This window comes from Protopterus annectens, chromosome 14.part0 (genome assembly GCF_019279795.1).
Source record: "Protopterus annectens isolate FY-2018-M chromosome 14.part0, PAN1.0, whole genome shotgun sequence".
In the NCBI taxonomy this organism is placed as follows: domain Eukaryota; kingdom Metazoa; phylum Chordata; order Ceratodontiformes; family Protopteridae; genus Protopterus; species Protopterus annectens.
The window spans coordinates 610,488,494-610,515,087 of NC_056748.1; the positions used below are offsets into that span (position 1 = coordinate 610,488,494).

The 26,594-nt window shown below is 44.9% G+C and overlaps 1 protein-coding gene across 3 annotated transcripts in view; it reads left to right on the forward strand.

Annotated features, from left to right (window-relative positions):
* Positions 1 to 26,594, forward strand: part of LOC122789133 (WASH complex subunit 2A-like) — a 2,558,205-nt gene that overhangs the window by 2,130,869 nt on the left and 400,742 nt on the right. For all 3 annotated transcript variants that reach the window (XM_044056354.1, XM_044056357.1, XM_044056356.1), the window contains exon 26: positions 3,353 to 3,457. In XM_044056354.1, the coding sequence (XP_043912289.1) occupies positions 3,353 to 3,457 (105 nt within the window). The remainder of the gene's footprint in view (positions 1 to 3,352; positions 3,458 to 26,594) is intronic.

The window sequence follows — 26,594 nt, forward strand, 5'->3', positions numbered from 1 at the left end:
GTGGTTGTGTGGGTTGGGTTATACAGCTGGGGTATATTGTGTTTATTGTATATATTGTACATATTCTTGGTGTTAGGCTGGTTGATTGTTTAGCTGTTGCCTATGGGTTTGGACCTTTTCCTTTAGGGTCTTCTGACATCTGGGGCAAGAAAAGACTGAGGATATGACGTCGGTCATGCGCATTTGTACCCTGACGTTCTGATGTCAGTCAAATGCGCCCTGACCGACGTCAGCCTTATACTCTGATATTCGGGCCGACCGAGGGACAGCGGACTACCCAAGTGTTAGGACTGCAGCAATGTGGATCTTCGAACATCTACATTTATGGTAGGTACAAAACTGTACTTTTTCTTGACTCCAGATCGGCTTCAGAACCTGAGGTTGCATGTGCAGGCCGTCCTTCAACTTCAAGCTCCTTCGGCGGAATTGGTCCTGAGGGCTCTAGGGTCCATGGCGGCAGCAATTCTGCTGCTGCCATTGGCCCGGTTGAATATGAGGGTCATACAATGGACCCTCCAGGTACAATGGTCCCTATATCACAATCCCCTGTCTCATCCCATCTCCCTAAGCAAGGTTTGCAGAAGGTCGCTCATGTGGTGGCTCCAGTCCTCCAATCTCCAAACGGGACACCCCTTCTCGCTGCCTCCGCCAGTCGCCACAGTGACCACGGATGCTTCTCGCCTGGGGTGGGGGGCGGCACTATTCGGGCAGAACAGTCCAAGGCACGTGGAACAACATAGAGACCTCTTTGCATATCAACGTCCTGGAGATGAGGGCGGAGCTTTTGACGTTACAAGCGCTTCACAACCCTCTTCCGGTGGGGACGATTGCGGTACAGACGGACAACATGTCAGTCGTCTGGTACATCAACAAACAGGGGGGAACCAGGTCTTACCCACTCTGCCGCGAGGCCATGATAGTGTGGGAATGGGCGATTTCCACCAACCGCTTTCTCATCGCAATGCACATTCCGGGACTGTCCAACATATTAGCAGACAGGCTCAGTCGTACTATCCTGACTCCTTACGAGTGCTCTCAATCCTCTAGTGGCAGAGAAAATATTTGCCCGATGGGGGCGACCTTGTTGCGATCTTTTTGCCTCTCACTCAAATACCAAATGCAACGATTACTTCGCTCTGATCCCCCCTCTGGGGGAGTCCCCGAGAGACTCTTTTCATGCTTGGCCTCCCGGTCTGCTTTATGCTTATCCGCATCTGCCCCTGATGTTGAAACTATTGCAGAAAGCCAGTCGGTTGGGGAGCAAAATGATCCTCATTGCCCCATTCTGGCCTCGTCAGACGTAGTTCCCTTACCTATGGTCTCACCTGATTCATCCGCCCTGGATGTTAAATCCCCTTCTGGATCTCATTTCACACCCCCTGGGTCTTCCAACCCCGAACCTGGCCAACCTAAAGCTGACGGCTTGGTTGCTCCAGTTCCACTCCTGATAAGGACTCCCGGAATTTCATCTCCAGTCAAAGCCATCCTAGTAGCAGCTCGCAAGCCCTCCACCAGAAGGGTCTATCGGAGCAAATGGAAACGGTTTTCCATTTGGGCAGAACACCGTCAGTTGGATCCTTTCACGGCGCCGGTAGCGTCGGTTCTAGATTTTCTATCTTCTTTCTTTCACCAGGGGGCTAGTTCTTCCACGGTCAAAGTGCAACTTGCAGTAATTTCACACTACCATATAGGTCAGGAATCAGGGCCGCTTATTACTTCCAAACTGTGTAAGACTTTCCTTAAGGGTACCTTCCTTCTCAGGCCCCCGGTCAAAGAGGTGATACCCCCATGGGATTTATCCCTAGTTTTACAGGCCTTGACTAGCCCCCCCTTTTGAGCCGGCGGCCACTGTTGATCTTAAATACCTCTCTTGGAAAACGGCCTTTTTGGTGGCCATAACTTCAGCCAAGAGGGTCTCGGAACTCCAGGCTCTCTGTGTCAAACCACCGTATTTGGTCTTCCACCCAGACAGAGTTCACCTCAGGATCAATCCGTCTTTCCTACCTAAGGTATCATCGGAAGCTAACATTAATCAATCTATTAATCTTCCAGTATTCTTCCCCAACTATCAAAACAAAGGAGAGTATAAGCTGCACTCTTTAGACGTGCACAGACAACTACGTTTTTATACTCGTCGGACTACTGGTCATAGGCAATCCGATCAGTTGTTTGTCTCCTTTGCCAAAAACAACTTCGGTAAGGCGGTTTCTAAGGTTACCCTCTCCCGATGGATATCTAATTGTATTCTCTTAGCATATCAGAGCTCGGGAAGGCCTGCACCTCAGGGAGTCCGTGCTCATTCTACGAGGGCCATTGCTACATCAGCTGCTTTCAAAGCTAGAGTTTCTCTGGATGACATTTGTTCTGCAGCCACTTGGGCTTCGTCTCATACCTTTATCAGCCACTACAAAGTAGTTATTCTCTCCCGAGGTAGGGCGTCGTTTGGCTCTGCAGTGCTCCGGAATATCCTTCCATGAAGGCCACCCAAGGTTTAGGTAGCTGGGGACTCTCTCCCAAAGGTTGCTGACAAATGAAGTCCTACTTCAGATTAAGAAGTTATGTACTCACCATAACGTTCCATCTGAGTAGGTATCTTTATTTGTCTGCAACCACCCCCCCCCCTTCCCCCTGACCAAAATGATCCTACTTAGGGTTCTTTAGATTAGTTCCCTCTGGGACACAGTACTAGCTGTGCTATGGGGCAAACTTGATCTGAGGTCAGTCAGGGTTGGCAGGAGATTATGGGTAAAGGGAGGAGCTAGGAGCTCGGATCTATGCTGTGATAGAAGTTGCCGGCTCGGATCCGTATCCCAAAGGTTGCAGACAAATGAAGATACCTACTCAGACGGAACGTTATGGTGAGTACATAACTTCTTATTACTGAATATTCAATGTCAAATTTTTCACTGGGAAGAGAACTGAGGTAGCTATCCTGGGGTAACCTTGCACTTTTGAGTATGCTCTGTTAGGACTCATTTAATGGTTACAAATAGATTGGCTGGAAGACCTCTAGCTGTCAGATTGACTGTTACTTAATAAGCAGGCAAGATTTTTTGTGGGCTTTTTAAAACATTGTCTTGAGCATCAGTTGTTACTATAGCTGTACCTGCTTACAAATTATATTCTAATAAAGTTCTGAAAGATTTGTAACTTCTTTAACAAAATATTTTGTGAGCAATAATTAGATATTCCAGAATGTTTAGCACATTTTTCATATTTTCATTCATTTAGTTATCAGTTCAGTAGAGTAAAAATATGTCAGACTGATAAATTTGCTGATTTACCCTGGAAATCCTGTTTTGCCTAAAAATACCACCCATGTCAGTAATATTACATTTTGTTTTAATTTTAGCCAGGAAAACCAAGCTTTTCAAAAGTTCCTCCTGGTCCTAGTTTGTTTGTTGGTGATGAGGAAGAAGAGGATCTTTTTACAACAGTTAAGCCAAAGCAATCTCCAGTATGTATTTTTTATATGACATTTACATAGATTTATATTTCTCATGTTAAGTTTGCGTATTTTGAATAGTCATGTTTCATATATGTTTGCAACAGAGTTTAAATGCAAACGGTAGTCTGGTGAAACTCGGGTTTGAAGTAATAGTTTCAGAACACTAAAAAAAATAATTTCTGCTGTGTTATGTTTTTCAGCCACCTAATGTAGTATTCAGTAGTATAGAGACTGTGACTTGAATTCAGCATGTCTGCAGAATGTCTACTCCAGTAAATAGTTTTCAGATTTTGTTTAGTAGCCCAAGTGTGCTACTCTTTTCCTACAGTTGATTGCCTAACATGTCAGACAGGTACTGAGAAATGCTGAGTCTGAGCTGCATTTTTGCATACTGAGTAATAAATGGTAAAGCTGACTGTAATGACAGCTGTGTACTTAGCCGCCAGAGTGATGAAATGCCATATGAACACACCAAGGAGTAATGGTATAGAGAGATTATTTAAATTGTCTGCCTGTCCTTGAAAGAATATGTAATGAATATAAAGTGAAAGTCAGCAGCTAAATCGAATTTGTACTCTAGCACAAATTTTTAACAGCATTATTCTCAAACCCACCATCTGATGTTAATCTTCTTTCCATTCATCACTGATGGGTTTGGTTCTGAGCCCTCAGAACCAAGTCAGCCTTTTTACCAAGCTCGTTCCAGCCAAAAAAACTCTCAAGCTAAGTCTCTACCCAGAATGCCCTTCTCCCTGTTACCTCAGATCTCGTTTGCCATGTAGCCGTAAAGCTGCGTTTCAGCCAAGCTCTCAGCTAAGTGAAACTTTTTTGATATGTGTGAAAAATTTTGGATATCTTCATATTTTATTAAGTGATTAGTTTTTCTAGTGTCTTTTCTTCTGTCTGACCTTTGGCTTTTCCTCTCTACCCGTAGTTACCATTGGTACACTTTCAAGTACCATTGTTGGTACGGCCTTCCTCCCTTACCCTTGTGGTATTTCTTCAGTACCATAGTTGGTATTGTTTAACCTATTAGCTCTCTTTTATTCAGGTGTTTCCTTTCCTTTATCTGTCATACCAGTGTATTGTTATATTTGTGACATTTTTGAATGGAGTTGACTTTGATTATAGTTGGATTATACATTTGGCCTGTGTTTTTTTTTTCTCTATCAAGATGTCTGATAAGAAGGGTACTTCAGGTTTTAAGCATTGTACTTAATGCAAGGGCAAGTTACCTAACAGTGATTTTCATGATGACTGTGTATACTGTTTGGGAGTGTCCCACCTTTCAGTGCAACCTCCATGTGACATTTGTCAGCGTTTCAGTCAACGCACTCTCAGTGAGCACAAAAATAAACTAATTCTGAAAGGGTTACTCAAGTCTCCCTTCTCGGAGGTCATTTCTGTGATGGAGGTCTCAACCCTCCTTCTAAGGACAAAAAGAGATCCCACTCCGTTCCTTCTTCACCGTCGGGTGATCAGAGAAATCCTGGGAAATCAAAGGTCCCAAAGTCATCTTCGGAGCATAAATCAGCCCCCTCGGCTCCATCTTCTTCGGCTCCGACCATCTCAAAACCATCAGTACCGTTCCCTATTTCGGCACTGGTCCTGCCTCCAGCACCAATCATAGACCTTACTAGGCCTATTTCGACTTCAGCACCTGTGGCCACTAAGGCTCACGGCACACATTCGACTACATCATTAGTTTCCATTTTGGAACCGACCATTTCAGCTCTGAGTGCCACTTCAGTATCAAGCGTTGTACCGACCTCACTGGATTTGACCACTTTACTTCCGGTCTCGAAACTGGAGACTTTGGTGCTGGAAGACCTTGCACCATGGACCCGATACTCCCTCTCCATAGATCCATTTTTGGGCTAAGCGTATAGCCCCTTCATCGAACGTCCTGACACCCTGTCCGGTGTATCCACTAAATCCACCAAGAGCCTTTCTGAACACGACGTGGTGCATCTTGTAGATCAGCTGTTGTTAGCCAGGGGGATCCCCTCACTTTCTAAGACCCATCCACCTGCAGGCCTTTGGTTGCCTTATCCACAGACTCCATGTTACACTCCTCCTTCGACCACCTTTGTTCCAAAACCTTCTGCTCCGACATCTTTCTTGGAACCCATCACCTCGGCACCTACAGTGCATCTCACACCAGCTCTGAGTTTGTCCCTTTGGTCTTCAGTTCCTGCTGAACTGGTCCTCAATCTGGGGATTGGGGGACAGGTGTGTTGGCCCAGGGCATGAAACCTCCTCTCTCCTCTGTTCCAGCCTTGGTGCCAATAGCTGCGACCGTGCTGATCCTGCTTGAGGCTCCATCCGTGGGGCCAGGTTCGTCGGAGCGGGGTGTGACCCCTGTCCTGAGGTTGTCTTTCTTGGTTCTGGGCTCCCATCCCTCTTCTTGCAGGCCTGCCTTCCATGTGATGGAGAGGGCTCTTGCTTCTGGCAGCACTGCTTCGATATCGGAACCCCAGTTTTCACCCCCTGTGCTACAGCTGTCACAGAGCACCCCCCCGGGACACCGGGCAGAGAAGCTGCAGGGCACCCCTGTTCAGGGTACCTGCTCTTCCGAGTCCTCTTCAGAGACCCCCACTGAGGAGCCCCCTCAAAAGAAGACGTGCAAGAGGAAGCACATGGACTCACAGAAGACATGGATTACGATGATGGTGAAGGGTCCCCACGTTCACCTCCTGATGATGTCTCCTTTGGAGACATCCTGGAAATGTTAAAGCAGAAAGGTGACTGGAAGCCCTCCAACCATTCTTCTGAGGAGTCTGTGTTCCTGCAGACTTTTTCTGCCTGGCCTTTTACCTCTTGTGTGACCCTGCCTGCCGATCAGCCCATCCAGCTCGTCATGTAGCATGCTTAGAAGAACCCTGATTCCATTGAGGCGATCCCTCAGAGACCAGACAAAATTCTTTCCTCTCCTGAGGAGAACCCACATTGGTCCAAAAGGTTACCAGTTGATGCTATGGTGGTGGCAGTCCCACTGTCCACTCACCAACCAGGGAGTTCTGGGCAGTGGACAGACTTGGGAAGTGTGTTTTTTCATCAGGGACCTTTGCCATACGGTCCCTGAATTATTTGGCACATTTTATGAGGCTCCAGAGGGACTTGATCTCTGGACTCTCTGGGACGCTCGCAGGACAGTTGTCTGACGAGGTCAGGGACAAAGTGGCCTTGCAGCTCGCAACCCTGGAATCAATATCCAACTTGTCCATGAGGTTGCTGTCACATGTAACTGAAGGGGTGGCTAGAGCAGTGGGTTTAGGCATTGTTATGAGGCATCATGCCTGGATGCGCATTTGTGACCTCGTGGACCCCTTCAAGTCTTCCTTTCTGAATGCTCCCATTGAAGCTTCATCCCTTTTTGGCGCCAAAGTGAAGGACATGGTAGCCAAGTGTGAGCAAGATGGAAAGACCCTGTCTGCCGTAGGAGTACAGTTTTCCAACCCTCAGTGCACCTTCTCCAGGAATCAGAGGAGTGGAAATATGTGGCATAAGAAATCTCAGGGACCCTTCCGTGCCGCACGTGGTGATGATGCTCCCAGAGGCAGAGGGGGTAACAATTCTGGAAGATGCCCCTATAGAGGCAGAGGGGGTCCTCTTAATCAGGGTGCCAGGGATTCCTTTTCTGGACAGCCTTATCAGCGCTCCTGAGGAGCAGTCCGATTGCTTACCTCTGGAAGCAGTCGGGGGTCGTTTCTCTCTGCACCAAGCTGCCTGGCAATCCATCACCACTGATCATTGGGTACAGAGTATTATCACCAGAGGTTACACCATTTCCCTTTCTTGTCAGCTAAATTTCCCAAGAAAACTTCCCGATGTTCCACCCAGTCAAAGGGAAGAAGCAGCTTCAGAGATTATAAAGCTGTCTCAAAAAAAGAGTCATCCGACCAGTCCCACCAGACCAACATGGATCCGGATTTTACTCGAGATTCTTTTTGGTGCCAAAAAAGACAGGGGACTGGAGACCCGTTTTGGATCTCAGCAGCTTAAACAAGTCTGACACCCAAACCAAATTCCGGATGGTCACGGTTCAGTCCATTCTCCCCTTTTTAAGAGAAGGCGATTGGATGTGCCCTATAGATCTCTGGGATGCATATTGCCACATCAAGATGGACAAACTCTCTAGGAGTCTGCTTCACTTCCAGCTAGGAGCTAGTCATTATCAATTCCATGCCCTGCCATTCGGTCTCTCTACAGCCCCCAGAGTATTCACGAAATGCATGGCAGTGGTAACAGCTCACTTGAGACTAAAAGGATTCCGTGTGTTTCCATATCTGGATGACTGGCTCCTTACCATCCCCACCGAGCATATTCTGGTAGCAGCACTACATTATACTCTCTCTCTGGCAAAATTGTTGGGAATAACGATACATTGGGAGAAATCAAACCTTGTCCCTACACAACAGAGTTTATTGGAGCAGTGTTCAGTATTCAGTCCTGTCTGGTCTTACTCCCAGTTCATAGACTACATCGATTGAGGCTTCATCTTTGGGTGATACTCTCCCAAACAACAGTTTCTGCAAGGGAAGTTCTTCAGGCCCTAGGTTCTATGGTAGCATCAATCCCAATAGTGCCTCTGGCAAAGCTACACATGCAGATTCTGCAATGGCTCCTTCTGTGTCAGTGGTTTCCAAACTATCACCCACTCAGTTACCAGATTCGAATAACCAACTCCTGCAAACAGGACGTGGTTTGGTGGATGAGACCAGACGTAGAACTTGGAGTCGTCCATTTCAATCTCCTCAGTCCACAGCCATTGTGACCACGGATGCTTCCCTGATCGGCTGGGGGGCCATTTCCAGGGAAAGACTGTCCAAGGCACATGGTCCACCTCAGAGGCCCATGTCCTTATCAATTTTCTGGAACTGACAGCTGTGCTGTTAGCATTGCAGGCCTTCCATTCTGCTTTCCCTTCCAGGACAATTGCAATTCAATCAGACAATATGTCAGTGGTCTGGTATATCAACAAGCAAGGAGGAGCCAAGTCCTATCCTCTATGTCGAGAAACCATGAGAATTTGGCAGTGGGCAATAGCTTCCAACCGCTTTCTTATAGCAACGCATATCCCGTGGAGCTCCAACGTGATTGCGGACAAACTGAGCAGATGCATCCTCCTGCCTCACAAGTGGTCCCTCAACCCCGAAGTGGTGTCAGCAATCTTCAGCTACTGGTGCGCAGCCCTGCTGCGATCTTTTCGCCTCCCCATCAAAAACACCAAGTGCAGCAGCTGTTTCTCCCTACTTCCCCCGGAAGCGGAGTCACCGAGGGATGCTCTGATCCACTATTGGCCCACGAGACTTCTTTACGCTTATCCTCCCATCCCTCTGAACCCACAGTTTCTGAAGAAAGCTCTTCAGTTGACATGCAAGGTGATCCTCACAGCTCCTTTCTGGCTCGACAAGTTTGGTTCCCCTTCCTTCGGCCTCGCCTAGTATACCTGCCATGGATGCTGGACCCTCTACCAGATGTGATTACTCCGCCCTCAAGTGTTGAGTCACCCAAATCTGTCCAGTCTCAAGCTGACAACTTGGTTTCTCCACTTCCACTAGTAGCCAGGCAAGCCAGTCTCTCCTGACCTGTTTGACACATCATTCTGGCCTTTCTCAAACCATCCACCAAAAGACTATACCAGGATAAATGGAAAAGATTCTCCATCTGGTCCAAGGATAACATGCTAGACCCATATTCAGCTCCAGTTACTGCAGTGCTTCAATACTTGGCTAGGTTTTTTGATAATGAAGCCTCTGCCTCTACTGTACGAGTACGTCTAATGGCAGTTTCCAATTTCCACAATGGTATAGATGGCACCCCTCTTATCTCTCTAGGCATTTGCAAGGCTTTCCTCAAGGGGACTTCTCATATCAGGCCTCCTGTCAGACAGCCCATGGAACCTCACTCTAGTCCTTCAGTCTTTGAGTCAGAAACCTTTTGAAACTGTTGCGAAGTGTGACCTAAAGTTTTTGTCTTGGAAATCCTTGTTTTTGGTAGCCATCACAACTGCCAGAAGAGTCTCTGAGCTGCAGGGATTGTGTATCAAGAGGCCCTATCTGGTCTTTCATAAAGACAGAGTATCACTTCGGACAAATCCATCCTTTCTCCCCAAAGTTATTTCTGAATTCTCCATAAACCTGACCATTGACCTACCAGCATTCTTTCCGAATTTTGCCAGTAGAGGAGAGTACTGCCTTCACACTTTAGACGTACATAGATAATTGAGATTTTATCTAGACAGGACCAAACCTATCCATAAATCTGAACAGTTTTTCATCTCCTGTTCTGGGCCCAGAATGGGAGAGGCTGTTTCCAAGGTTACTTTATCAAAATGGCTAAGGGACTGCATACGTTTCATCTATTCCCTCAGTAATGAACCTATGCCAAAGTTAAAGTTCACTCCATTAGATCTGTGGCAACATCTGTAGCATTCCATTCCAGAGCTTCCATGGATGACATCTGTGCAGCAGCTACTTGGGCTAAGCCTCATACCTTTATCAATCATTACAAATTGGACCTTGTCTCCAGAGGGAGAGCTGCTTTAGGCTCAGTGGTACTTAGGAATGTTCTTCCATAAGAGCTGCCCATGGACCTCAAGGTAGCTGGGGATTCTGTCCCATCAGTGATAAATGGAAAGAAGATTAACAACATCAGATAAAGAAGATATGTCTTTCCATCTGTGTTGTTCATCTTCTTTCATTCATCACTTCCCACCCTCCTTCCCCCTCCAAAGGCTCCTGGGGGATGATTTGGGTCTAAGTGGTGCCTTAGGGTAGTTGCGCAGAAGTGTCCTCGACTTTACTTACTTTTCTCTAGCAAACTTGATCTGAAGTAACAGGGAGAAGGGCATTCTGGGTGGAGACTTAGCTCAAGAGTTTTTTGGCTGGTGCTAGCTTGGTAAAAAAGACAACTCTGTTCTGAGGGCTCAGAACCGAACCCATCAGTGATGAATGAAAGAAGATGAACAACATAGATGGAACGTTATGGTAAGACATAACTTCTTTTTTTGGAAACTTACTGGATTTCTACACAGTCTGACCCATTATATATGTTAGCTGGTACATATTTTCCATTTGAGTTCATTTTTTTAGCTTTTCTGATTAAGACTTTGGAAGTACATCTTTACATACCTTTAAGAGTCACATCATCCAGTTATTAAATCTAGTTTCATCCCAGAGCGTACATGAAATAGTCACTAAGAAATGAAGTTTGGGTTATTACTCATGAATTCAAGGCAGTGCTTCCAGCTATCAGTGCCATGTTATTTAATGATGATTTCCAGAGACCAGTATGTACACATTCTCAACTGAAATTTCCACCCCTAAGATCATACAGGAACTAGTGATTGTTAGACTAAAATTTGCCAAAGTGGAGTAACAGATTAAAGAACAAAAAGTGGAGCTGCAGATGCAGAATCATTCTTTTCTACATCCTCTGTGCACTGTGAAGAATCATCAGATACTGTGTAGCTCTTTTATCAAAGTGTGCTAGATAAGATGATGTTGCAGCCTCCTCCTTTGAGCTATCAGAAAACTGAGTAGGCCTATCACTTAATAAAACTAATCTCCATTTGATGCATATCCATGCTTAATTAAATGGCTTCTAAACTACAAGTGTAGTTATTCCAGTCTTGCAAAAAAAAAAAAAAAAAAAAAGTATCATCTTGCGGTATTGGCAGCCTCAGTTTAAGTAGTTATCTGGGTTCCAGAAGACAAGTCACAAGACAAATGACAGGACTGGCTTTTATTTGGCCAATCTCCTTTAAGGGGAGGGGATTAGTAGATGTGGTGTTTAGTTTCCTGATCATTGCAGATTTTTTTTCTTTTGAGAACATAGAATCTGCATCAAATGGCATACAAAAAAGAAGATGGAACAGCATAATTCCAGCTTCATTTACAGGTTTGTTAAGGAAATGCAAGCTGGCCACCAGCTGGGATCTCTCTGCTGTTGCCTTTGAGGAATCTGAGTAATATGTCATGCTCATGTTAAGCATTATGATAGGGTTCTAGTTCTTGGCAGCTCCTGTAATTCTTTCCATCATATGAAAATGTACCTTGCTGATTAGGTCAGAAGACTTGAAGCAACTTTCATCTGGTCTTAGACTCATTAATATTGCCCCATGGCAACCTTATTCAGAATCATTAAAGACTGGATTTATATCAGTTAAAGGCCAAATGTCTCTTGTTTTAATGAGCATCTTACTGACCTTTGCCACAGTTTAAGGATAACAACTATGTCAATCCTTTAACTCTAGGGCCCTCTTCATTTACAGGAAGATTGTTCCATTTGTCATTCTTTCAACCACAGGGCCCTGGTTGAACGAAAAAATAAGTTGATTTTGAGAGGTGTGTTGCTATCTTTTTTTGGAGAGGCCATTTCTGGCAATGACCTCAAATCTTCTTCAAAATCTAGGTTAGCTCAGTCGACCCCTATATCTAAAAGTTCTGATAAAGGGAAAAGGAGACCTTCCTCAACTCCAAAAGACTCCTCAGAGCCAAGAACAAAAGTGACTAAGACTACTGATAAGACAACATGGTCGGACCTGTCGGCCCCGACCATATCTGTCTCAGATCAGACTTCTCCGGCTGCAAGTTATTCGGGCAAGGATAAGTCGGAGCCATTGCACTTGGATCAGGCCAGACCATTCAAACCAGTTATGTCTCTACTAAGGGTCAAGTACTCATCCTGTATTGATCCAGTCCTATCAAGAGGACCATTTCCCTTTCTAAGCAGACCTAAATCTCCATCTGCTTTCTCTTCCCACTCTACCAGAAGTCTCACTGAAGGAGACATGGAATGGATGGTTCAGAAGATTTTGTGGGCGCAAGGTATTTCAAAGTCCTTTTTGGCTCTTACCCATAAGGTCCAGGATTCATCTAAGTTGTCCACCTCCTCCGACTTCAGGGCAAGTTTCAGAACCCTCAGATCTGACACGCCTGGTGTCTTTCAGCCCAGATCAGAGGATTTGCCTTTCTTCAGATCAGGCCTTTGCTTGGAGCTCCTCAGCATTTTCAGAGATGGGGACCTCTTGGAGCCATAGCAAGCCTCGCGGGCCACGGATGTGTTAGAATCCGGGGCCATCTCAGAGGTCGATGCACCTTGGGGCTTCCTTGCAGGTGAGCTTGGTTTTGTCTAAGACCCTTGGTGAGCTGTCTTTGGATGAGAGGACTTTGATCCATAGGCATAGTCTGTTGGATCCAGAGTTGTCCTCTACTCAGGAGCAGTCAGCCTTTGGGGCTCTGGAAAGGGCAAAAGCTGCCTCTGTAGCTTAGAAGACACTTTCCCCCTTGGTTCCACAGTCTTCCGTTCTACAGCCTTTGCGCACCCATTCTGCCATGACATTCCACAGGGACAGCAGGTCCTCAGACCCTAGGATATCTGCAAGGATACCCATGCCTCTTGTGATACCTCCCCAGAGTATCTCACTGAGGAGGTCCCTCAGAAGAAGACTTGTAAGAGGAAACATTTGGACTAGACGGAGGAGTTAGCCATGGATGACACCGACCTTGGATGACACCCTGAGGATGTTTCCTTCAAGGACATCTTGGAGATCCTGAAACAGAGAGGTGGCTGGCAGACCAGCAATTCTTCTCCTGAGGAGTCTGTGTAACTGGTGGCCTTCAGATACAGTCCATCTACCTCCTGGGTGACTCCATCCATCGTTGAGCTCGTAGATTTAATCTTTTGACGGGAGTGGGAGAGCCCAGGCTCCATTGAACTAACTCCCAGGAGACCAAACAAAATTACAGTGCCAGAAGACAAGAAGTTTTGGACAAAGGGATTGCATTAGATGCCATGGTTGTGGTGGCAGCTATTAAAAAGGAACTCTCGGAGGAAAGTTCCACTATCCATCCCCCTAATAAGGATTCCAGGATGATGGATAGATGTGGGAAAAGAGTTTTATCTATAGCAGTCTTTGCCATATGATCGGTGAATTATCTTTTCCATTTTACTAGGCTTCAGAGGGATCTGTTCAAAGAGTTCTCAGATACCCTTGAGGGTGCTGTAGCGGAAGGGGTCTAAGAAAAGGTTACTTCCCAGCTGGTATCCGTGCATTCTATAGCTAACTCTTCCATGAGGCTCATATCACATGCAGCTGAGGGAAGGAGCAGAGTGGGAGATTTAGGCATATTCATAAGGAGACATGACAGGATGCGCCTTTGCGGAGCCTTTTAAGGCTTCATCAGTGCCCCATTTGACAGCATGTCCCTTTTTGGTCCCAAGGTCAGAGCTATGCTATCCAGGTGTGAAAAAGAAGGTATGACGCACTCTGCCATGGGCATATGTTTTTCCAGCCTACAGAGACCATATTCAGAGTCATTGAGGTGGTGACAAAATGTGGTTCAAGGAAACAAAAAGGTGTTATGACACAAGAGAGATTTCCCCTAGAGACAGAGGGAACAATTCTGGAAGATGCCACCCTTGCGGCATTGGAGGCCCGCAGAACCAAGAGTCCAGACAACCTTTCTTTGGGAAACCCTTCCAAAACTCATGAAAGTAGGGCTGATTGCCCACCTCTGGAGGCAATTGGGGGTCAATTATCCCTGCACTGCAGAGCCTGGCTAAAACATAAGCACTGACATATGAGTGCAGCGGATAATATCCAGAGGTTACCCTTTCTCCATCCCACCCCCTAAACAAGAGAATCCTGGATGTCCCACTCAGTCAAAGGGATCATGCTGTTGTTCAAATATAGAAACTGCTAGACAAAAGAGTCATCCAAGCGGTCCCCCCAGACCAGAGAGGATTCATGCCTTGCTCACGGTTCTTTTTAGTTCCAAAGAAAACAAGGGTCTGGAGACCAGTACTGGCTTCTCAGCAGATTAAACAAATCAGTTCAATGCCAAAAGTTCTGAATGGTCACGGTACAGTCCATACTTTCTTTTATGGAACAGGGTGATTGGATGTGCTCCATAGACCTTCAGGATACGTACTACCATATAGAGATGGACAGGCTCTCCAGAAGGCATTTAAGCTTCTGTCTGGGAGCCAGTCATTACTAGTTCAGAGCACTGCCCTTTGGCTCCAGAGTGTTCACCAAATGCATGGAAGTGGTAGCGGCTCACCTGAGACAAGGATTCCACTTATTTCCTTATTTAGATGACTCATTTCCACCCTGACCAGGCATCTACTTATCGAAGCAAGTGACTCTGTTATCTACACCTGTACAGAGTGTGGCTTAACCATAAATCATGAAAAATCTCAATTGGAACCTTCTCAAGCACTTGAATTTATAGGGGCAGTCCTAGATATGAGTCGGAGGATTGCAGAGCTTCCATCCTCCAGGGTACAATCAGATGCCAAATTTACAAACTGTTCAAAACAGGATTGTAGCTGTTTGTTATGTCCTTCAGGTTCTGGAGTCTATGGCAGCAGCTGTCACCTTGGTCCCGCTAGCGAGATTTCACTTGCGAATACTACAATGGCTACTAGCTGCTCAGTGGTCAGTTCTTCACCATCCCATGTCCTACCAGATTCTTATCATGGGCACTTGCAAAAGAGATCTTTCCTGGTAGATTCATTTAATTCAGCTAACGCACCACAGCCACAGGCCACATTGATGGTTGGTTCCCAGATTGGGGGGGCATTATCTACGGAAGACAGTCCATGGCACCTGGTCTGCCAGCGAGGCCAAGTTACACAAACATCCTGGAAATGAGGCCAGTGCTTATAGTGTTGCAGGCCTTTCAGGATGCTCTCCCTTGAGGAATGGTGGTGATTCAGTCAGACAAACATTTAAGTGGTCTGGTACATAAACAAATAGGGAGTGACCAGATCATACCCCCTGTGTTGGGAAGCATTCAGAGTCTGGCAATGGGCGATCTCATCTAACTGCTTTCTTGTAGCAACGCACATTCTGGGAATGTCCAGCGTGATAGCAGACAAGTTGAGCAGATTCATCCTCATGCCTCATGAATGGTCCCTCAACCAGAAAGTGACAGAATACATCTTCCACAGGTGGGGCCAGCCTTGCTGCAGCCTCATTGCACCGAACCCCGATCAACAAATGCAGTAGCTACTTTCCCCTAATTTCCCCTGTGGGGGAGTCACTAAGGGATGCTCTAGCACACGATTGGCCTCCCTGTCTACTGTATGCCTTTCCCCCAACTCTCTTGATTCCTAAATTTCTCCAGAAAGCAATCTGGTTTAAAAGAACTGTAATCCTCATTGCCCAATTTTGGCCTCAACAAATCTGGTTTCCCTTCCTTTGGCTTCATTTACTGAGAAAACCTTGGACTCTGGTTCCCACTCCAGACCTGTCACATCTGACATGAATGATCCATCTCAGTCTGTCCATCTTCAAGCTGATAGCTTAGTTTTTCCAATTCCATTGATACCCAGACAACCTATGCTCTCACCCACAGTCCGGTATATCTTACCAGCCTCCCATAAGCCTTCCACTCAAAAACTTTATAAGAGCAAATGGAAAAACGCGTATCCTGAGCTAAACAACATGACATGGATCCCTTCAGTGGATCAGTCCACTCTATTCTGGAGTTTTTGGCTCATCTGTTTGATAATGGAGCAGCTGCCTCTATGATTAAAGTTCACATAGCAGCAATCTGTGATTTTACATTGGAAAGAATAACATGTCACTAATTTCTCACAAACTGTGCAAAGCCTTTCTGAATGGGACCCTTTTGCTAAGACCACCTTTATAGGACCCCTCCCATCCGTGGGATGTAAACTTAGTTCTGTGTTTTATTGCTCAGCCCCCCTTTGAACCCATAGCTACATGTGATATAAAATTTTTATTTTGGAAGACAGTCTTTCTAGTAGCCACCTGATTTTCCATTAAGGTAGAATTTCCTTGCACACCCAACCCCTCCTTTTTACCCAAGGTTGTTTCAGAGTTCAGTATCAATCAAACTGTTAGCTTACCCATCTTCTTTCCTAACTTCAGTAATAAAGGTGAATATGTGCTGCATTTGATGGGTGTCCATAGACAGTTACATTTTTATCTGCACAGGACAAGATCTTAGGAAGGCAAATCAATTATTTATTTCCTTTGCAGGCCCTAGGAAAGGCCTTCCAGTATCCACAGTTACTCTACCAAAATGGCTGTCTGATTGTGTTGCCTTCATCTACACCAAACAAAGTCTTCCTAGATCTGTTCAAGATCACTCAATGAGAGCCATGGCCACTTCAGCATGATTTGTGCAGTGGCCACATGGGCTAATCGTCATACCTTTATCACTCATTATAAATTGGATTTGATTTCTAGGGGAAGGGCCTCCTTTGGTTCAGTGTTTTTGAGAAGCATCCTTCCATGAGTCCACCCAAGATAAAGGTAGCTGAAGACTCTGTCCCATCTGTGAGACAAAATGAAAATTGACATTATCGGAGAAAGAAGTTATGTACTTACCGTAATGTTCCATCTGTATTGTTGCTTTTCATTTCATCTCACATCCCCATCCTTTAATCACCCAGCCTGTGCTCCTGGTAGAGTGGGAAGTTCAATATTTGTGGATTAACTATATTTGCCCATACTTCAGAAGTGGTCTCACCATTGTCATTGATGTGAAATTCTCTGTATATACTCCTCCATAATGTAGCTTTAGAAAACAAGATCTGCGGTAACAGGGAGGGGTGCATTATGGGTAAGAGGAGTTTCCCAAGAGCTTTTTGTTGCCATGAGCTTTTCTAATAGTTGGGAGGGGGGCCTAATGGTTAACGTATTTGCCTTACAAACACAAAGTGCAGGGTTTGAATCTCACAAGGGATAATTGGCTAGGCTTAAAATGGCTCGCAAGGGCAGTTAGCTTAGTACTAACCTACGAACCTAATGGCCGAGTCAGATCCGAACCCATATGTGAGATGAAATGAAAGTCGACAATACAGGTGGAACATTATGGTAACTAAAGTTCTTTTTATATACATCACACAAAACAGCAGCACATGATTAATTAGCCAATTAAACAGTTGTATATCTAAATGATCATCAATAAGGTATCTCCAGTTACATTCAGAATTTAACCCAAAAAGAATTAAAGTGACAAACTTCAGTATATAAATGGATTCTGTATACAGTAACTTGTGTTTTAATATACACCCCTCCCTGTTACCGCAGATCTTGTTTTCTAAGGCTACATTATGGAGGAGTATATACAGAGAATTTCACGAAGGGTTTCACATCTAGATCAAGAGAGGTAATCGTGCCCCTTTATTCATCCCTCATCAGGCCCATCATAGAATACAATGCCCCTTTTGGGATGTACCTTACCTGACACCTGCAGCAATTAGAAAGACCCCAAAAGTATCTCACCAAGAGGATCAAGGGTCTCAAACAGATACCATATGCTGCTTGGTTAAAAAAACTCCAGCTCTTCTCAGTTGCATACCGCCTACTTCGAGGCGATCTGTACCTGACATACAAAGCTATGTCAAATCCAGAATTAATGGACATGCTCCACCTCAGTAAATCAAAATCCCTTAGAGCCACACGCTCAAGGGACTTGAACCTCAGCACAGAAATAAATAGAACTTGCTGGAGGGACAGGTTCATAACCCAGAGGCTCCCTTCACTCTGGAATAGAATTCCAGTTCATGTGAGGCAGAGCACCTCACTGAATCTCTTCAAGAAGAATCTCAGTAAGTGGATGGGGGATCGTAGGTTTGTCCCAGGGATTACTCCCGTGTCACTATTAGACAGAGGCACAGTAAACTAAACCTTAAAAAGGGAACAGTATACTCAAATCAAGGGGTGGCATAAGCCATACAGAATCGGGCTAGGCTTATAATTGCCCCAGGGCAGATAGCCTAGTATGAACCTATGAACCTAATATTACATCTGAAGTTGTTTTCATTTGATCTTCAACCTGTGGGACATGGATCCATTACAGAGCCGACTCAGCCACATTTCTCCAGCATCGGATCCAAGCTCCTCCCCTAAAGATAGTGGCCTTCTCTCCCTCCTACCCCTAGATCTCATTTGCTATGCATACTGTCAGCATTGTGGTCTGTTAGTTCCGAGTTCCTGGTAAGTAAAATTTTCTTTATGGTCTTCCTTTTTCCCCTTTTCACTCTTTCTATCTATTTCTAGTTCTATACCCTACCCATCCCTCGCTCTCAGGCGTTGGTTCTCTCACATTAAAAAAAAAAAAAGTCCCCTTTCTTCTTTTTCTCTCCTATCCTTTTTCCCTGATTAGTATGTGTGGGTGCTAGTTTTCCATTCGCCATGGCTGAGATCCCCCCCAAGCCAGGGTTTTGGAATTGCACAGAGTGTCGCCCACCCTTCTGATGGACACATTGTGTCTGTTGTTTGTCTGGCAGTACAACACCTAGACAACACCTGTTCGATCTGCATGGGCTTCAACCCCTGCACATTGATTGACAGGAGGAACAAACTTATCTTGAAAGGCATCCTTCCTCCACCTTCCTGCAAGGCCTGTGCTGCTGCTTCTTCCACCCCAGCCTCTGGGACTCAACCTCCCACCAAGAACGCCAGGGATGGGGAGAAGCACCGTCACAAGGATAGTCCCAGTAAGCAGTCCTCCGACAATGCTTCTATGGCCGAGGCACTGGCTAAATCCTGCCCAGCCTCCAGTCTGGGTTACCGTTGGTTCCGGTTGCCTTGTTTCTCCCAGGAGCCGGAGGTCTCCCGGGGCAAATTTCCCTTGTCGGCCTCTCCAGGCCTGTATCTGTAGCTTCCTCCGTCCAGTCCACCTGTAGTCTTTCTGAAGCCGAGGTGGACAGGATGATGTGGATATTAATCCGGACCCAGATCATTCTTGCCTGCCCCCTCCCCCTCCAGTGCTGGGGGAATGCAGTCCCCCTTTCTTCCCATTGCTCCTTCTCTGGTCTGACCCCCGGCTTCGGAGACTTTGGGTCCAAGGCTTCTCGGCACTGACTGTACCAGGTACCTTGATGCCAACCATTGCCCTGAGTGGCTCAGCTCAGACCAGTTCGGAGCCGTAGTCTCTGCGCCGGATCCAAGGGGTTGACGTCAGCTCTTGGGTTTTTGAAGTCGGCACTTCCACTTGGAGTCTCAGCACTTGGAGCCTCAGCTCTGGCTCCTCCATTGACTCAGAGGGTTAAAGATCCTGTACTCCTCCAAGCTTCGAGGATTTGTTCTCCCTCAGCTTTTGATGTGGTGGAGAGGATGCTCTCGTATCCCTCAAGACCCTTGACATTATCCTCCTCGGAGTCTATCCTGTCTCCCTCTGTTTCTGGTCTGGAATCCACCAGCCTGCCCCCCTCAGAGACAGCCTGTTGCCTCTCTGCCCCAGTAAGTCCCCCCCCCCCTTGCCAATTCGCTTTTGGACTTAATTTCATCTCTGGCATGGAAGGAGCCTGGCACAGTGGAGCCCATTGCCAAGTGCCCTGATAAAATTCTCAGTGCCCCTTGAAACAAACAGCATTTGTCTAAGGGATCCCCAGTTGATGTTATGGTGGTTGCGGCAGCCACCAAGAAACAGCTCACTCAGGAGATCCACCAGATCGAGAGTCTCGGGCCTTGGACCATTTTGGAAAACTGGCTTATACTTCAGCCATGTTTGCCTTACGTGCACTGAACTGCATGGCACATTTCATCAGACTTCAGCAGGACCTGGTCAAAGAGGTTGCTGAGTCTACCCCAGGGTCCATGTCGGTGGAAGAGAAGAAGGTATTCTCTTCCCGTATGACCACCCTAACTTCTGTTTCCAACACCTCTATCAGGCTCATGTCACATGCTACAGAAGGTGCTTCTAGGGTAGCCGGCACAGGCGTTGCCATCAGGCATCATGCCTGGCTCCTGCTTTGTGCATTCTTGGAGCATTTCAAAGCGTCTTTTACAAATGCCCCTTATGATGGTTCCACCCTTTTTGGCAAGACCGTTCGAGACACCTTAGTACAGAGTGAGAAAGACGGGAAAACCTTGTCTGCTGTCAGGATCTGCTCCTCAACCCCACAATGATCCTTCTCCAGGAATCAGCATGGAATGAAGAAGATATGGTTCCAAACATCTCAGGGCTTTTCCCACAATGCTTGGGAGTCACCTTTCCCCAGAAGCAGAGAAGGATATGACAGACATCATTGTCGAAGCAGAAGGGCTCTGAGCAACCAGGAGTCTCAGTATTCCTTCCCAGACAGACCCTTGCAGCAGCCCTGAAGTGTTGCCTGACTGCTTGTCTCTGGAGGCAGTCAGGGGACATTTCTCGATGCACCCAACAGCCTGGGAGTCGATCACAGACGATCATTGGGTGTTGCAAATTATATCCAGAGGATATTCTATCCCTTGCATCAACCTTCAGTCCTACCCAAGCACCTCCTGGATGTTCCACCCCTGCAACAGAAGGAGGCAGCAGTGGAAATTTCCAAGCTGCTTGAAAAATCAGTCATCCAGCCTGTACCCCCAGACCAATCCAGGTCAGGCAGCTATTCCAGGTTCTTTCTAGTGTCAAAGAAGAAGGAGGACTTGAGGCCCATTCTGGAGCTCTCATACCTAAACTTGTCAGTTGCCAAGACAGAATTCCGGATGGTCACTCTCCAATCCATTCTTCCCTTTCTGCAGAGAAACAACTGGATGTGCTGGGCAACCTGCAAGATGCATACTACCGTATCAAAATGGACAGGTGCACTCTAAGGTTCCTTCGCTTCCAGCAGGGAGGCAATCATTACCAATTCAGAGTACTCCCCTTTGGTCTCACCACTGCCCCCAAGGTGTTCACCAAAGTGATGGCAGTGGTGCAGGCTCACCTGCGGCTGCAGGGGTTCCAGGTCTTCCTCTACCTGGATGATTGGCTCCTTTCCACTCCCTCCAGGCATCACCTCTGTCAAGCCAGGGATCTCCTTCTCCAGACCGCCCACCAGCTAGGCATAGCCATAAATCTCAACAAGTCCCAACTGGTTCCAGTTCAAGTTCTCGACTTCATTGGGGCTCGTTTAGCTACCACCCACAGCAAGATTTTCCTAACTCCGGGCAGACTTCTTTTTTCTCTGGCTTGCAGGGATTCGCTTCAGTGGTGGCTTCAGTCCACGGATCATCAACTGGTTCGTCCGTTTATCCTTCCTGCTCTGATGACCACTGATGACCTCCCTTCTTGGTGGGGGGGGGGGTATTGCATGGAAAGGACAGTCCAAGGCATGTGGTCTTCCCTGGAGACCCATCTGCATACCAGCATCCTGGAGATGAGGGCTGTGCTGTTGGCATTGCAAGCTCTTCATGCCCATCTTCCCCAAGGGATAATTGCCATCCAGACAGCTTGTCCATAGTCTAGTACATAAGTAAACAGGGGGAACTAGCTCTTACCCCCTTTGTCTCGAAACCATGAGATTGTGGGAGTGGGCGATCTCCTCTAGCTGTTTTCTGGTGGCAATGCACATTCCAGGGAAGTTCAACATTCTGGCGGCCAGGCTCAGCAGATCTATTTTGATGCCTTATGTGTGGTCTCTGAATTCTTCAATAGTGAGACAGATCTTTCTAAAGTGGGGTCGGCCTTGCTGCGTTCTCTTCACCTCTCCTTCCAACACGAAGTGCAGCAAGTTTTTCACTCTGAGCCCCCTCTCTGAGGGAGTCCCCCAGAGACACTCTAGTTCATGCTTGGCCCTCTGGTCTTCTGTATGCTTATCCTCCTCCTCTCCCTCTGATCCTAAAATTCATTCAGAAAGCTTGACAGCTGGGGAGCTTAGTGATCCTCATTGCCCCCATCTGGCCTTGCCAAGTTTGGTTCCTGTCTCTGTGTTCTCACGCGGTGTGTCCTCCTTGGATATTAGATCTGGTTCTGGATCTGATTTTGCATCCCTCAGGGATCCCACACCCAGATGTAGTCAGTCTGAAGCTCACGGCTTGGCTGCTCCAGTTCCAATGATAGCTAGGACTCCTGGGCTGTTTTCTGCCGTTAAGAAGATTTTGGTAGCAGCTCACAAATCCTCCACTAGGAAGCTTTATTCCAGTAAGTGGAAACATTTCTCTATATGGGCTTCTCAGCATGATTTGGACCCCTTCACTGCTCCAGTCCCTGCCATTTTGGAATTTTTGGCAGATATTTTTCATCAGGGTGCCAGTTTTTCTACAGTAAAGGTACAGTTGAAAGCTATCTCCAACATTCATATAGGAGGTAATTCAGCTTCCTTAGCTTCTTCCAAACTTTGTAAAGCCTTTTTGAAAAAATACCTTTTTACTTAGGCCTCCAATTAAGGACCCTATGCCTCCTTGGGATCTTACTCTAGTCCTGCAAGCTTTGATTTCTTCCCCTTTTGAACCAGTAGCTATAGTGGATTTGCGATTCCTATCTTGGAAGACAGCCTTTCTGTTCACCATTGCTTCATCTGAAAGGGTGTCAGAGATTCAGGCCTCATCTGTCAAGCTCCCTTATATGGTGTTTCACAAAGACAGGGTTTCCTTATGGACAAACCCTTCTTTTCTTCAGAAGGTTGCTTCAGAATCTAACATCAACCAGGTCATCAGTCTCCCTGTTTTCTTTCCGAACTTCCAAAATAAGGGAGAGTATAAATTGCATTTGCTTGACATTCATAGGCAACTAAGATTCCATTTGCATAGAACAAAGTCCTTTCGTAAGTCTGATCAGCTTTTTGTTTCCTTTTCTAAGCCTTCCTAAAGTAACTATTGCTAATTGGATCTGTCAGTGCATAGCTTTGGCCTATAAAGCCAAAGGTTTATCTCCACCAACTCTTATCAGGACGCATTCTACCAGGTCTGTGGCTACTTCAGTGGCCTTTTGGTCTAGGGTTTCTTTGGATGATATTTGCTCTGCAGCTACTTTGGCATCATCACACACATTTATTTCACATTATAAGTTGTATCTTCTCTCCAGAGACAGGAGCATCCCTTGGCTCCACTGTGCTCCAGAACATCCTTCCATGAGAATCTCCCAGGATCTTTTGGTAGCTGGGGACCCTGTCCCACAGGTTGAAGATTAAATGAAAACAACTTCCAATAAAAAAGTTATGTACTCACCATAATGTTCCATATGAGTTGTTGCTTTTCATTTGTCTTAAGCCATCCCTCCCTCTTTCCCCTTGCCTTATTTAGGCTGTCTTGTGGACCAGATGGAAGAGACTTCTCCCTACTCTAGGAGCCTTTGTCATCCTTATGGTGCTTTTGGGTGCTAATGCTAAGATGTTAGGCGCATGGTTAGGTTGGGGGGTGCTACTGATTGCAGCAAAGTCGATCTGAGTGTATGAGGGAGACTGGGGCATTATAGATAGGGGAGGACCTTGGAGTTTGGATCTGATGCTGGAGAAATGTGGCCAAGTCAGATCCGTACCAGATCCATGTCCCACAGGTTGAAGACAAATGAAAAGCAGCAACTCAAATGGAACGTTGTGGTGAGTACATAACTTTTTTATTTTCATCACCTTTGCGTATAACTTCTTCCAAAATTGTTTCTTGTAACCCTGCAGAGTTGCTTTGGTGGTATGAATAAAAATGTGATGCAGCTGGACTTTCACATCTAGATTTTTTAATATTCAAAACGGTGTAAGAAGCTTCTTTGTGTGGAAGATTTTCAGTCCATATATCTCTAGTTAATCACTGTATATTAATCAGATCAGACAAAAGTAGTAGAAGTAGCGAACTTAAACTCGTCTTAAGTCAAAAATAAAAAATATATAATTGTACAGAATTAAGTATTCAAAAGTAATCCAAGCAAGGCAAGGCAGTCTGTTTCTAGTCGAAAATCCTTTATTAAGTACACAGACAAGTGATCCAAGTAAAACAAAAATAGAGTAATAGTTTCCTCGCAAGCTTTCAAAATATATATAAACTTTTTTATCAGGCAAGGGAGTGGTTTATTGTGCTGTAAAACAAAGTGTTATTGGTACACATGTTAAATTCACATCCCTTCCCCCATCAGTGTGACATTCGAGCTGGTCTTGCCCTACTTAGTAACTGTCATAATAATATAACCCTTATGTACTTTAAATAAAATTTATAATGATGTGGTAAATCTACTTAATAATCTACAAAATAATCTGGTTAAATAAGAGGTACCACATCATTATAAATTTTATTTAAAGTACATAAGGGTTATATTATTATGACAGCTACTAAGTAGGGCAGGACTAGCTCGAATGTCACACTGATGGGGGAAGGGGTGTGAATTTAACGGTATACATGGATTTGGTCATATGGCCAGTTGTCGAACGGACCATATTGAACTGCAGAATGCCAGTACTGCATAATTGCGAATGCAATTATGTCGAAATGCCAAGCATCCCCCCCTTTTTGACCCATGGTAGTGCTTGTTTAGGTGGCAGAGCAGTCGAAAATGTTGAATCTTTTACGACATTCCGACCGTTCGACATTTAAATTGTCATCATTTAAATTCGGAGAACACCCTGTCTGACTATTGGCAGTACGACCAAATCCATGTAAACCGAATTTAACATATGTACCAATAACACTTTGTTTTACAGCACAATAAACCACTCCTTTGCCCGATAAAAAGTGTGTATATGTATATATATATATATATATATATATATATATATATATATATATATATATATATATATTTAGAAAGCTTGTGAGGAAACTATTACTCTATTTTTGTTTTACTTGGATCGCTTGTCTGTGTACTTAAAGGATTTTCAGCTGGAAACAGACTGCCTGCCTTGCTTTGATTACTTTCGAATACTTAGTAAGACTGTACAATGATGTATTTTTTATTTATTTATTTATTTATTTTACTTAAGATGAGTTAAAGTTCGCTACTTCTACTGCTTTTGTCTGATCTGATTAATATACAGTGATTAACTAGAGATATATGGACTGAAAATCTTCCACACAGAGAAGTTTTTTACACTGTTTTGTTTTTGGACCCACTACACTTGTTTAGTGGGTTGTTTTGAGACTTCAGGGATACCACAAAGATTACTTGTTGATTTTTTAATATTCCTGACACATTCTTGTAGTCTTGTTTTAAACACCCTTCCTGCTATCCCCAACATAAAATAAATCACATAGACATTTAAGTGCATAAACAACCCGTTCCGTGTTACAGGTAGTACATGTTCGCTGGAATAAAAGACACTAAGAAAAATATTTACTACATATTGGCAACTTGTACATCCCCCACAAGGAAAAGTGCCACAAGGTGACATATCCCGATGCACCCTGACAATGGGTAACTGAAAACTACTTTGTACTAACATGTCTTTAATGCTTCTACCAAATTTATATGAAATTAAAGGAACCTTACAAAGCTTAGTCTCAAAGTCATGAGATTGTAATAAAAAAAAAAACAGTAGTACTTAGCAAGATCTACTAACTGGTTACTAAATACACTAAGTAGTAGCAAAATATATTCTTTTCCTATATGTCATTCTCCGGCGGGTGAAATCTCATATTACTAATAGGGAAATTAGTAGAATTTCTCATATTTCTTTTACCATCTCCAATTTCCCCCTATAACTTTTTCCAAGGATTTTCTAACTTCACACTTATTATATCCCCTAGCTATAAACATGTTCACTGTCCTCTGAACTTCCCTAAAAAAAAATCTGCTTCTTTATTACATACATTTTGCAAACGCAAAAATTCCCCATACAGTAGGGCAGGCATCAAATAAAGGGGATGGCAACTTTTGTCACGTAAATATTGCCCCCATCATCAAACTTTTTATGTACACAGGTTCTAATCTCCCCAGTGTCACAACCCTTCAGTTTCAGAGCTAGATAAATTAGGTATTTCCCACTTTGAAGTCCATCAAAGATCAAACCAAATTTACTCATTTGTAAATATTCATCAAATTCCAAGACTTGATCCTGACCCCCACAACATATGAAAATCAAGTCATCTATATATCTGTAATACTGTACTACATATTTAAAAACCAAAGCATGTTTATACAAATGGTCCAGTTAAAAAAAAACAAACAAATTTGCATACAAGGGGGCAAAAGGTGCTCCATTGCTGTACCCTGTAACTGATAATGTACAATGTTATTGAATTCAAAAGAATTATTCAGTATACACAATTGTACCTTTTCAGTAATATAAACAGCAAGAGGAGGAGTATCTCCCAAAAAGTATATATATTTCAGAGCTTGAATTTTCTGTATATGTTTAATACTTCAAAGTGGACAGGGGCACTATTTACATGGCAAAAGTTGTCAGCCCCCCTCATTTGCTGTCTGCCCTATTTTGCAAGATTATGTAATAAAGAAGCTGATTTTTTTTTAGGGAGGTTCAGAGG